General features: G+C 44.0%; 1 protein-coding gene across 1 annotated transcript in view; it reads right to left on the reverse strand.

The window, feature by feature from the left end:
* Positions 1–239: 239 nt before the first annotated feature.
* c2cd2l (C2CD2 like) overlaps positions 240–14,171 on the reverse strand; it is a 79,854-nt gene continuing 65,922 nt past the window's right edge. The window contains exons 6-14 of the mRNA XM_033049986.1: positions 13,777–13,894; positions 11,448–11,571; positions 10,301–10,365; positions 10,060–10,187; positions 9,146–9,317; positions 8,298–8,390; positions 6,938–7,071; positions 4,692–4,980; positions 240–3,316 (exon numbers count right to left, since the gene is read on the reverse strand). Of these exons, the coding sequence (XP_032905877.1) occupies positions 3,081–3,316; positions 4,692–4,980; positions 6,938–7,071; positions 8,298–8,390; positions 9,146–9,317; positions 10,060–10,187; positions 10,301–10,365; positions 11,448–11,571; positions 13,777–13,894 (1,359 nt within the window). The 3' untranslated portion in view covers positions 240–3,080. The remainder of the gene's footprint in view (positions 3,317–4,691; positions 4,981–6,937; positions 7,072–8,297; positions 8,391–9,145; positions 9,318–10,059; positions 10,188–10,300; positions 10,366–11,447; positions 11,572–13,776; positions 13,895–14,171) is intronic.

Raw genomic sequence — 14,171 nt, forward strand, 5'->3', positions numbered from 1 at the left:
CAGTTTATTTCCAAAGCAGGCAGTTTGGTTCTCATGTGCTTCCTACTATGGTCATTCTAAATGGAGAGATGGTGGGATTGGGAAATGCAGCCTGAAGAAGAAACATTGCCTAGATGATACATCAGCACCATGGTGGACAAGAGGGCGATGAATGGAATGTCAGTCGGGGAGAGTTGCTTTTTTCCAGGATGGAGCCAGGCCAGCTTTATGCAAATTGTAAATATACACATTAAAAAAAAAACAATCAAAATCTTTATTAAAACATGCAGTTGCCAGTGTGAACAATATGTTTTTTTAAATCAATATTTATTTTCAAGGAATTTAAGGAAATGTGTACACTCTTTTGAGTTTGGATTTAAAGTAGCATTCAGGACAGTGCAGCCCATAGTAATTTATGGGATAGTACCTACAGATCCCTCTTGAAATGGTATTTGTTACCTGGGGTTGAACCAGCCCCCATCATAACGGCTTGTACCACTTTGCAAACCAGTAGCATCTTCACTGTCTCGGCAGTTCAGGCTTTGAGCCAACTAACTGGTTATTCTTCAGAGGCAAATAAAACATCCACTATCTTTATCTTCCCACGTCTCTAGGAGGATTAATTATTGAGGTTTTTAAGGTTTTTTTTAAAATTATTTTTCACTCTCAGCAAAAACTAATTTCAGTATAGAGTCCATCCCATTGTCCCACCCTCTTCAAGAAATGGAAGCCAAATGGCTGTTAGTTATTTCCAAATCGTCACCTGCGCTACGAAATGACTAGAAGCTACAACAAAGTCGCATCATCATTATATTCATTCACCACCCTTTCCCCCAGCCCCAAAAAAGAGGCGATTAATGGTACAATGCTTTTTACATATGTATCTCCCAAGGAGCCACCTGCGGGGAGTATCGGAACAGTCACCCATCTCCTCAATATGGTAACTGAGATGCCTCAGTATTTGCCCATGATGGAGCAAAATCTAAACCAAAAACATTGTGGGTGGGAATCTAGTTCAGAAAACCAATGTGCTTCAAGAACTGGGCACAAAGCATTTGTTGTAGGCAGTCTCACCAAGTACTGCAGATTAGACCTTGCACTAACTTAAATCTATCTATATATATACAATGTGTATCATGAACAAGCCTCAGGCACCATACTAACTATTCCATTGTGGCTATGCCAAAGGCTATGCACCCTCTGGATATACGCGATAATGGTTGGGGAGGTCTCGCGTCAGTCCTTTCACCTGGGGTAAATATTACCTTCATGCTCAATTCCAGTCCAAACGTCACCCCTGTGCATGATTTTCTTTGACAAACACTAAAATACCGATGAGTGCCAGAAATCTCAAATAACATCTCAAAATACACGAAAAGCACTACAGGTCATAAAGCATCTTTGGAGAGGGTAACAGTTCATCTTTCAGGGCAAGGACATTTCACCAAACAGCACAGTGTCACAGCTGGTGGAGCTGCTACCTCACAGCCCTAAAGACCCGGGTTCGATCCTGATCTCGGGTGCTATCTGTATGGAGTATGCGCGTTCTCCCTGTGACCCCATGGGTTTCCTCCGGGTGCTCTGGTTTCCTCCCACATCCAAAAGACGTGCGGATGTGTAAATTAATTGGCCTCTGTTTCATAAACATTTACCCCAAATGTGTTGGGAGTGGGAGTGTGAACAGGTCGGGGGACTGAGGTTCTGTTTCTATGTTGTATCACTTAACTAAATTAAACTAACTGTTTGTAATGAACCTGACTGCATCAGCCTGAAATATTAACCCTGTTTTGCTCTCTTTCAATGTTCCCTGATCCGTGCAGTGTTTTGAAACAATTTCTAAGGACGTTAATTCAAGCAGTACAGTCTCTGGATCCAATTGAGGTGATGCGACATTCATAGAATCAAAGCATGATATATTAAGGAAGACATCGAAGCTCATTGTGCCTATGCCACTGTTTGAAAGCGAGATCCAAATAGTCGCACTTCTCTGTTCTCCCCCCATATCCCTGCAAATATTCTCCACTTCAAGTATTTCTCCATTTCCTCTTTGAGATTTGCTATTGAATTCATTTCTACTCTCTTTTGAGCATTTTACATCAAATAACTCGCATCAAATAAAATCTCTAAAAGCTTCTACCATTGGAAATTTCCCACCATTTACTTGTACCAAATGTCATCAACATTTTGGACAACTCTTAAACCTTTCACTCTACCTCTGCTCCAAAATGTCAGTTTGCCAAGTCTTTCCCTGTCACCTCAGACCTACATCTTGTTCCTGATCTCACAAATCTTCTCCGTACCTTCACTGGACTTTGACTGGACTTAGATTCAACGTCACAGCTTGCAAGGATAAAAAAACTGGATGCAATCTGCCAAAAGATCAGCGAATACAAAAAGTGCGACAATTGCAACTGGCCAGCATCATCTCCGTCACCCTCTGAAAGCACGCTCTGCCCCTCATTGATTTCCCATTGGTTTGGGTGCCATTCAGGGTCCAAAGAGTGCAATGATGTTATTTCAAGGTGACTTCCCTTTCTTTTCAAATGGAGAAAGAGTTAAAATTTATCTATTTGTTTATATTTTCAAAACAACAAGAAGATACAAATCAGTAAATGCAAGAATAGGCAGCAATCAGTGACAGTTAATTCCTCCCAATTATAACATTACAACAGTATTTCTATTAAAACATCTTGTACAGCTGCCAAAACCTGGCAAAGTTATAGACTTTCAATAAATAAAATTGGGGAAAGGTTAAGTCAGGTTGATAGTTTACATTCAAAACTAGTGTCACCAAACAAAGGCCTTTGCATCTTAGTCCTTGACTCAAGAATTTCCTTGGCTTCAGAGTGTCGAAAGGTCCGTTGTTTTTTTTGCCATCAACACATGATCAGACTTGGGAGAAAGTTTACTGCACAGTGGCTTTCACAAGTGACGGCACCACTCCAACCATCAAAGAAAGTCACCGAAAAGAAACCCAGGACAAAAGTTACTGCAACAATCATGGTTGGGCTCCTTGTGCTTTGCCCCTTGTTGTCCTGTCCCCAGATAGTTGACCCACCAGGTATCTAATCCAACAATGCTGTCTGGGTATCCTAGTGCATTCAGTTCCCCGTTGCCCCAGTATTGCCGTTGGTGTTAGCCTTTGACTTGGACTTGGACTTGGACTTGAAGGAGAAACGTTTGATCAGCTTCCGAGAGAAGCTTCCCGACTTCTTCCGCGTAGATGAAGGGCTATCACTGACGTGGGACAGGTCGTCGTGCGAGTGGCTGAAACCCGGCTCCTTCTGCTTGTGTTTCCTCCTGAACAAGAGCTTTGTTCCACTTCGGAGAAAGCCAACTACAGGGGAAAGGAAGAGAAAACGGAGAATAACCTGGGCAGAACCAGCAAGGGTCATGCATACAAGAATGGAGGAAAGATACACTACAATATAAAGAACATTCAAGTGGATGGTGGTCTAACAGTTCTGAAAATAGTTCAATGACCTAGAATTCTGACCCTGCCTCTTGTTCCCCATATGTTTTCTGGACCTCCTTCTGATTTTATTTTAGATTTACAGCATCTGTAATATTTTGCTTTGGGTTCCAGGCAAAAATCTATGCATGTGAATGTTTTGTTAGGATTAACGATTTTGGGCTTAAACACAATGTAATTAATAGCTCAATGTCCTGTGCCCTATAAAGACGAGAACAATACCATACTAATGTCTTAACATAGAAACATAGAAAATAGGTGCAGGAGTAGGCCATTCGGCCCTTCGAGCCTGCACCGCCATTCGATATGATCATGGCTGATCATCCAACTCAGTATCCCATCCCTGCCTTCTCTCCATACCCCCTGATCCCTTTAGCCACAAGCGCCACATCTAACTCCCTCTTAAACATAGCCAATGAACTGGCCTCAACTACCTACTGTGGCAGAGAATTCCACAGATATCAAATATCAAAACATGCCCATCAGGGCACTTCAGATGACTTTGGTCAGGAGCAGCACATCTATTGCAACCCCGAACAACGATATAATTACTAACCATCTAATCTTATCACCTGACAACACTTGTACGATCACAAAAGGTGGCAAAAGGAACTGGAATTAAACCTCTGCAGGTTGTTTCGTTAGATCGGATGAGGCCTAGGGATCTCACGTAGTTGAATGGATACCAAGGCCTCAATGGCACTTCTGCCTCAGCATACAAATGTACCTCAGGTGCGGCTGTGAACTACAGAGAGCAGGAAAATCCCAGACTTGGGTCTCTGGTGCGTTCATACATCTCAATCAGCTGAGCTAATGGCAAGCTGCAATTGGGCTCAGCGCCATCTAGCTTTCGGCTGTCTGGGAGTTGGGGAGGGGGCGGAAAAGCATCCAGTTTTTCCCGCTTATTTTCCCATGACTCCTGGAGCATGCATGAGGGTGGATAAGATCGATCTTTTATGTCATTGACTAATTGCTGACCCCATGACCCTAACGTGTGAAGAAGCACTTCATTGAAGTAGGAGGCTGCTACAAGCAACCAAATTATACTCCAGCAAGAAATATCACCAACTGGAAACAAAGAGTGGAGAAACCTGAGATCAGTCGCTACCATTTGCTCCACTGATGATGTGCACAGTATTGAGCATTGAATATAACTTGCATACCGTATGGAGGATTTACAGAGTGGAGAGGAGTCGGAGAGCCGCTAAAGAATGTCACGATTGACTCCCTTTCAGTTTACCTTTGTGATCCTTCAAGCTTCTGGTTTCAAGTGCTCCTGTTGACCCTGTTTCAGATTCGACATCATCCACCGACGGTCGCTCGGAAATGTCGGATGCAATGGCCTCGTCCGGCTCCTGGCTGACCGACTGCCGCTGGTTCGAAGGAGGATCCGTGGACTTGGGCGACTCCAGTGCAGTCTGGGTGCTGCAGTGGGGCAGGGCAGGCAACCCAGCCTCAGACTGCAGCGAGGCATCCATCGCAGCTGCGTAACCCACAGAGAGAGCCATTTCGTCCTGATCAATGGGGGACTAGATCGGAGTGAAAGAGAGGACATCACCTTGTACCTGTATATGTAGAGCAGACAATCCCTGTCACCATTATGTCAGCCCTCCTCCTCTCTGCAGCTTTCTCTGATTCTAAAATGCTCTCTGTTCCTCCAATTCTGGCTTCTCGTGGAACTCCATTTTAACCCCTGCACTGCCATCACCTGAGTACACTCGGGTCAGAGTATACAAGTGAAAAAAAATCTTGGCAGTGAACAGGTTAATCTACCTGCTACTGATGGTCATATTTCAAGCAGCCCAGGCCCTCAGCTCCCAAATTTCCTCCCCAAATCACTCTGGCTCTCTTTTTCCTCCTTTAAGTCACTCCTTGAAGCTTGGTGTCACATTTTGTTTGATCATTTTCTGAGAAGCCTTGGAATGTTTTACAGTGTTAATGAATCCATGCAGACATGGAGCAGTAGAGCACGGGAATAGGCCCTTCAGCCCACAATGACTGTGCCGAACATAATGCCCAAATAAACTAATCTAATCTGCCTGCACATGATCCATTTCCTCCTGTCTCCAGAATATCCATGTGGTTATCTAAATCCCTCTTAAATTACACCATAATAGTTGCCTTCAACACCACCCCCTGGCAGTGTGATCCAGGCATCCAACACCTCTTGTCAATGGCTACTTTTAGGTACCTTGAAGCAAATGATGAAGCAACGCTATGTAAATGGAATATAGGTACCTGATTAAACTATCAGTAAAATCTCAGTACGTACACACGACTTGTACATATATAGAACCTTAATGTTACAAGCTCATTACAATACATATACACTTTGACAATAAGCTCAGCAAGGATATTTTAGAACAGGTTAGGCTTGATCAAAAAGGTAGGTTTTTGTTGAAATGGAGAGAGAAGCTGAGAAGATTCAGATCTCCCCAGATCTGATTAAAATTGACGCTAAAGTTTGCTATGGCATGGCCAAGCAAGATAGTGCTCGCTCTCTACCTTCTCGTTTTCATTTTCACTCAATAGATGCAAGAACAATCTTCCAATTCTCTTATCCAAGGCTACAGCACAATGGAACACACCAGCACAGGTCACCTTGGCCTTTAAGTAAACACTTTGAGTAGCTCCTTTTTCTTGCCATTACCTACAAACCTTTCTCCCTCCAGGACACAAGCATGTGCCTGAAAAACACTCAATGCACCGACTGGTCAATCAAAATTATTCAAGCTGCCACTTGAATTTTTTAATTGTTCCCTTCAATGTCCCTATGGCCATGAGGGGTTGCATACCTTCTTGGTGTACTTCACTAGTTACTAGTAGGGTGGCGCAGCGGTAGAGTTGCTGCCTTATAGCGCCGAAGACCAGGGTTCAATCCTGACTACGGTTGCTGTCTGTACGGAGTTTATACGTTCTCCCCATGACCGCGTGGGTTAATTATGTAGGTAGGTTAATTGCTTGGTGTATGTGTAAATTGTCCCTTGTGTGTAGGATAGTGTTAATGTGCGGGGATCGCTGGTCGGTGCGGACTCTCTGGGTCGAAGGGCCTGTTTCCGCATTGTATCTCTAAACTAAACTAAAGTATAGGTCTTGCACGTCAAAATGAGCAACTGATTTATGTAAGGATTAAGCAAAAATGCAGTCTGAGATTTTGACTTTTTGGTCATTTGGCCATGTGTTCGTCTATAGCTTCCCATTGCATTGCAGCCTCTGTTAGGTACATAGAAACATAGAAAATAGGTGCAGGAGTAGGCCATTCGGCCCTTCGAGCCTGCACCGCCATTCGATATGATCATGGCTGATCATCCAACTCAGTATCCCATCCCTGCCTTCTCTCCATACCCCCTGATCCCTTTAGCCACAAGGGCCACATCTAACGTGCTGTGAGGCCGTATCTGACTGGAAGTTAAAGAGGCTAAGTAAAATTAATAATCCCACAAAACGCTGAAACCTAGTTCAAGCTCATGAGTGGAGAAAGGTTACCTTTGATATGCCGGATATGATCAGCGTGCTGCGTTTGGTGGGTGTCTTTTTGCTGGGCTTGTTAGCAGATTCTGTCAGTTGCTGTATCGCTGTCTGTACGACTGGATCCAGACCATTAGCAAGCTGGTTGCCCACTGTTTTCCAAACATACAAGGTTATTGTTAACATGGAAGCATGTGGGAGGATGAGAAATGGACTGGGACAGTGGGAGAGGTGCGATGGAGAGAAACGGGCTGGGGAGGATAGGTCGATAGACAAATTCGGAGGAGAGGTTTAGAGGAGAAGGAAAGAAAATGGATAGGGGGAAGGACAGAGCGGGTTAGATAAATGGAGATGCACATCGGCACACATGTATGAACGAACACACACACACACACACACACACACACACACACATACACGCACAAAGGGAAGCAGAGAGACAGAGGGAGACATAGCTTGGAGGTTCTGAGTGAGATCATCATTCACATTGCAAGCGTTGACTCCTTGTCTATGTAGAGTTCAACAGAAACTCCATTATCGCTGTGCATGGTTTGCCAATAAATGCCAGCTGGCATAAATATCACTAAGACGCATCATCAGACTTTCCAGAAATGCTTCACTTCACCAAAAGGTAGGATATGTGTTCACTGGCAGTTGCTTCCCTAACCCATGAGATTAACACAGACCTGGGACCAAACATGGAGATATTCACCAGGTGGATTCACCAAGCCAGAGATGAACAATGACTCATTCTGATGGAGCAGGAAGGGCAATGATCTCCTATCCTTGTGACTGGAAATGTTATAGAGTCATACCGCACAGATTCACACCCTCTGGTTCATCATATCGTTACTGATCCTAAATTACCCATCTACACTAATCCCATTTACAAACCGTTGGGACCCAGAGGATTTCAGAAAGAAAATAATGTAAAGGTTTAATGAAACATTTAAAACACAAAGAAAAATGCTGGAAATATTCAGAGGATCCAAAGCCTCTGTGGAGAGAGTCACATTCAACGTTTTAAGCTGATGCATGATCATTGCTTTGATAACAAAACCCCTCAGATGCTGCCTGACGTGAGACTTGCCAGCATTCTATCATTTTGTTTACAGCACCTACAGTTTTGTTTTTTTGATAAAGTGTTTGGTCATTTATTCCAAAGTCAGCACAATTGGATTGTAGCCCAGAATACACTGTTTCCCAAGTTTCATTTCCTTTGAAATAAATTAACATCTTTTAGGAGGTGGACCCAACACTGCTCATTTTGTCTAAGTCAGAATGATCCTCATCGGCTCAAAAGGGGCTACAGTCCCAGAGGCTTTGAAAAGGAGCAGCATGCCTAAAATCAGCGCATCCCCAGAGGAACACAATTTACCATTGTAGGGAAGTTGGCTGACTGGGCTATCATCCAGCTTGATGGATCTCTTCTCCGTTACTTCCACCTTGGAGGGTGACCTTGTGGGAGAATCTGAAACCAACAAACACATAAGTTTGTAGACCTTTAGCTTAGTTTAGAGATATGGCGTGGAAACAGGCCAACCCGCCCACGTGAACCAGCAATCCCCGCACACTTACACTACCCTACACTAGAGACAATTTTATTATTATACAAAGCCAATTAACCTACAAACCAGTACGTCTTTGGAGTGCGGGAGGAAACCGGAGAAACCCCAATGCAGGTCATGGGGAGAACGTATAAACTCCATACAGACAGCACCCGTAGTCATGATCAAAGATCCTGTAGCGAGCAAGATGGTCCACTCGGCGATAAAGACGTAGTACGGTCATGGGCAGATTCATGGGTAATTTAAGGTCTCATTTCCGTAACCGGCTTCCGTCTCCACACGAAAGATCCCATAGGAAGGATTACATTTAGCAGGAGTGGTCTATCTTGCTCCGCCATAGGATCTTTGGTCAGGATCAAACCCGGATCGCTTACATTGTAAGGCAGCAGGTCTACTGCTACACCACCGTGTAGCTCCAACTTGTTAGTTGAAAAGCTCTGAATATATAGCTGCAGCCATGTTTGATGGAGATTTCCAGGGGTGCAGTGCATCTTAATGGCGTCAAACATTAAATAGACTCCTTTATATAGAAGTAAATAAGAATACCAGAAAGAAAATGCACATTCAATCAGCTGTCTCCAGAAAGGAACTGCTAAACTAGATGAGCTGATTGTACAGCATCTAGATGAGTAAGCACAGTTATAAACAGGAGCCTCACCTGTTTTGCTGTCGAACTTAGGCCGCGATTGGATAGTTGTTACTGTGGTCACTATAGTTCCGTCCGGCATTACGGTTCGTTCCATTTCAATTTTTTTCGTTGGGGTAACAGTGGTCCGCAGTGGGACCTGTGACTGGGCTGTCTTGGCATCTGTGCGCTCCATGTAAATCAGCTGTGAAATAAAACGTTGAATATTTAATACTATACGAGCCATCTCTACTTCCTCCCCCGTCTCTACACCCGTTGTGCTCTTCCAACATTCATTATAGACAATAGACAGTAGGTGCAGGAGTAGGCCATTCGGCCCTTCGAGCCAGCACCGCCATTCAATGTGATCATGGCTGATCATCCCCAATCAGTACCCAGTTCCTGCCTTCTCCACATATCCCCTGACTCCGCTATCTTTATGAGGTGTTTTAACTTCAGATTTCCAGAATCAACAGTATCTTGCTTTCACAATTTTTTGAGACCAAGGTTTGAACGTGAATCCTTCACGTTCACGTGTTAAGTATTCACTCGTACAAGACGGATAGAAAATCACCTTTGGTTTTTTTTAAATACTAAATATAAAATATATTGCCGAATTGGCAGAAGAGACTGGAGGATGATTTTTACCTCAAGCCTTTCAAAGTTATTGTTTTCAGTTTCACTCTTTATCATTGCTGAGAGAAGGATGCAGCTGGAAGATACTTGTGGCATCCGTGTTGTGGTAACCAATTCGCAAATTCGTGCCAACAACATAATGAGCGGAAAACTGGATGCTTCGATTTAAGTACCCACTGGCTCAAGAACATGTCACAGCCTTCTCACTAAAGGAGGAACAATCACGCAGGCAACAGCACAGACCAACGATGACCTGAGATGAGGAAAATTAAAGCAACTAATAAAGATGAAATGTAGGGGAGCAAGACTACCTCCAGTGAGACTGATCCAGCAGAAGTGTTCGACGTTTCTGGAGAGGCTGCTAATGGAAAGCTCTGGCATCCAGATGGTGATCTCTGGGATAAATCCAGTGGGATCACACTCTGTCCCAATAGCACATCTGGAAAATAGTGAACGTGCAGGCTCTGTGAGCAATTAGATCAGTAAACGGCGCCATTGCTATCTCAACATGTGTTGTTAATGAGGATCTTCTTGCTTCGAATTGATACTTACTCTCACTTTGTTCAGACTTTTCCAGGACTTTCACTTTCATTTCCTTGCTTCCTGCTCCCAACTCACTAATGAGGAACACAAAACACATCATGTTACTTAAGACACAACAGTGAAGTGCTTAATGCCAGGCAATCGTATAGCAAAAAGAAACTCGGAGCGGGCAGGAACGATTAGGCACATCTTTCAAACCACCAGATGGATGGCCTCTTTGTGTGCCATCTGATGCTGTGACTTACGCTGACTTCACTTCTCCGCAACTCCCTGGTCAACACGTCCCTTCCCACCCAAACCACGCCCTCCCCAGGTAATTTCCCCTGCAATCGCAGGAGATGCAACACCTGTCCCTTTACCTCCCCCCTCGCCTCCATCCAAGGACCATGACAGTCTTTTCAGGTGAGGCAGAGGCTCACTTGAACCTCCTGCAAACTCATCTACTGTATCCACTGTTCCAGGTGTCAACTCCTGTATATTAGCGAGACCAAGTGCAGGCTCGGATAGCGTTTCACTGAACACCTCCGCTCAGTCCGCCTCAACCTATCTGATCTCCCCGTTTCTCAGCACTTTAACTCCCCCTCCCATTCCCAATCTGACCTTTCTGTCCTGGGCCTCCTCCATTGTCAGAGTGAGGAACAGCACCTCATATTTTCGCTAGGTTAGCTTACACCCCAGCGGTAGGAACATTGACTTCTCTAACTTCAAATAACCCTTACTTTCCCTCTCTCTCCATCCCTTCCCCTTCCCATCTCTCCAACCAGTCTCACTGTCTCTGACTACATTCTATCTCTGTCCCGCCCACTCCCCTGACATCAGTCTGAAGAAGGGTCTTGACCCGAAATATCACCCAATCCTTCTCTCCAGAGATGCTGCCCGACCCGCTGAGTTACTCCAGTGTCTACTTTTGTTGATTAGATACTCGTCAATTTGACCAACAGTTAGAACATAACGATCCACTCGTCAAAGCAGCAGAATATTTCAGGATTCTTAAATTATCAACTTATCATGTGGTCAACAAGTGGAATCTGCTCTTAAATCTATCTCTGTCCTATGATGATCTTCATGTGGCTAGATTCTGGAAATATTTCATCTCCTCTTAAGATTCCATATCTTGCAGTAAGGTATACGCGATGAACCATATAAAGATGCTCACAAGGATACTTCATCGTTCCACTTCAGAACAGAGTTTGGGCTCTGGGACTTGGGCATCACATATCTTGTTCGTTTCATCTGTGACGGGCTGTCAAGTTCCAGCACACAACACAACTCTCCACAACCTGCAAGTTACGAGATAAAAACATCAGGTCACACAACAAGATAGTACAGCTTTAATCCATGACAGCAGCGATGTTCTCACGACAGTTAAGACGTTTGGCATTGCTCAGTGCTCCCCGAATTATGGAGATTGGTGGTTAATGTCCCACTGCCAGATGTACACAGAAAACCAGAGAACATAGGTTTAAGGTGAGGGGGGGGGGAAGATTTAATAGGAACCTGCGGGATAACTTTTTCACACATAGTGTGGTAGGTGTATGGAACCAGCAGGCGGAGGAGGTAGTGGTAGCATGTACTATCGCAAGTTTAAGAAACATTTAGACAGGTACGTGGATAGGACAGGTATAGAGGGATATGGGTCAAATGCTAGAGTGGACAAATTCGGGCCTGTTTCCACACTGTAAGACTCTATGATACTGTGACATCATCTGTGCTGACATTTCAATGCATAATGGAGAGGGTGCTGCAATGTTTGAGATTATGCCTTTCTTTAATTAAGACTGCAAAATCATTCAATACTGTTGGTGGCACCTTGTGTCCAGAAAATACTTCCGCTGACTACAAAATTGCATTAGAAGTATTTGATTTAGTGTGAAACAATTTGTCCCCTGCCAAGGATGCAAAGGCAATCGTCAATATAGCTTTTTCTTCAATTGTCTCCGGCTGGCAGATTTAATGTCCATTACAATTTCCCATCTCATTTTCTTCTACAACCACTCTGCAGACAACAATCGATGGGAACCCATTAATAACCTCCTCCCATCTTCTCCGCTTCTGACAGGGAAATGCTTGGCTTGTTATTTACAGGATACCTTGAACCGAATGTCTGAGACTGTAAATAAGGGGAAAGTGGGTGATGCATGCATTGCCCCTCCTCCAGTGTGACATTTGTTACTAATATTTCTCCCTTTGAAGGAAGGATTTATTGCAGGCAATACCTCAAAAAGGCAGCCAATATCATCAAAGTCTCTCCCCACCCTGACCGCACTCAGTTTCCTCCTACCATTGGGAAGAAAATACAGGAGAATGAAATCAGTGATCACCAGGTTCAAGAATAGCTTCTTTCCAGCAACCATCAGGCTCCTGAACACGACATAACACAAATCTCAGCAACTATGAACTTCTGTGGACTGTGTCTATGGTTGTACTACAAATTTGTTTTTCTGCACCATGACTGTGTCTATGGTCTTAATTGATTGAATTTAAAAATATATTATATTTATCTGTGTGTATTGCATTTACTGCCCTGTTTAGCTGCTGCAAGTCAGAATTTTATTCTGTTGTCAGTACATATCGCAATGAAACACTCTTGACTATTGACTCTTTGATGTTATTTTCTTCCTAGTTCTGCCCTTCTCCCCGGGAACAATATGTTGACTAAAAAGGCACTGAACTTTCTGCGAATACTAAAGGGCCTGTCCCAGTGTACGAGTTCACCCAAGAGCTCTCCCGAGTTTAAAAAGAAAATCAAAATCGTGGTAAGCACGTAGAATGTACGTAGCGGCTATGTTGGAGCTCGGGGGCGTCTCTTAGTGGCTTGTAACGCTCACGGCAGGTACTTGGGAAACGCGGTAAGCTCGTGAAGACTCGTGAAGATTTTTCAACGTTGAAAAATGTCCAGGAGAGCCCCGAATGCCTACGAGTGGCTATTACCGTAATTCTCCGAGTTCGAATCAGGGGAAACTCGGGAGAACTCTAGAATTAGCTCGTACAGTGCGACAGGCCCATTAGACTGCACATTTGTGCCATATTCATGCACAGAAAATGTAGGACAATATAAGGAATGAACATGAACTGAAGCAGTCTTTTAGGTACAGACTAGAAGGTGACGTGAGAGAAGTCTTCTGAACAATGAAGACCTACAATCTCTAAAGGGAACAGATTTGTTCACATACTTTGTCACAAACCATTGTTAAACCAGAATTTTTAAGATTCATTTAAAAGAAAATTAGGTTGTTCTTTAATGGAGAGGAAGATGGAAGATGTGGTGCTGGCTCAAACGGCCAAATGGCCTACTCCTGCACCTATTGTCTATTGGAACATGGAAGGAGACTTGACATATATCAGCACTGATTTATGAGCTGAACCTCTTTCTGCACTCTTATGCAGGAACCCAAATGATCACCTCTCTGTCAATAACTGAAGGGCACTCTGAGCATCACCAAATTAGGGGATCAATAGCCTCACATGTAATCCAAAAGCCTTACCCGCTTCTTCCACTCTGCTGATATTTGCCTTCAGCTGTCTGATCACCAGCTTACCCCCTGCATTAAGAGCGACCTTTGATGGGGGAGCTGATGTCTTACCAAGTTTCTCCCCTGGCACCTGAATGGAAGGTGAAGAAATTATTACTTGGACAGATTAGCATGAATTCCATTGGGACAAATCCGTGCTTCCATGGTTCCAATTACAGACGCCAGCCTCTGTGGATCGGGAACTCATTCTGATTATTAGTCCAGATCTCTGGATTTCCAGCAAAATGCTAATGTTTACTTTAGAGATACACTATGGAAGCGGGTTCATCGGCCCACCGAGTCCACGCTGACCAGCGATCACTAGTACTACCCTACACACTTGGGACAATGTACAATTCTTACCAAAG

The sequence above is a fragment of the Amblyraja radiata genome, chromosome 33 (assembly GCF_010909765.2).
Source record: "Amblyraja radiata isolate CabotCenter1 chromosome 33, sAmbRad1.1.pri, whole genome shotgun sequence".
In the NCBI taxonomy this organism is placed as follows: Eukaryota; Metazoa; Chordata; class Chondrichthyes; order Rajiformes; family Rajidae; genus Amblyraja; species Amblyraja radiata.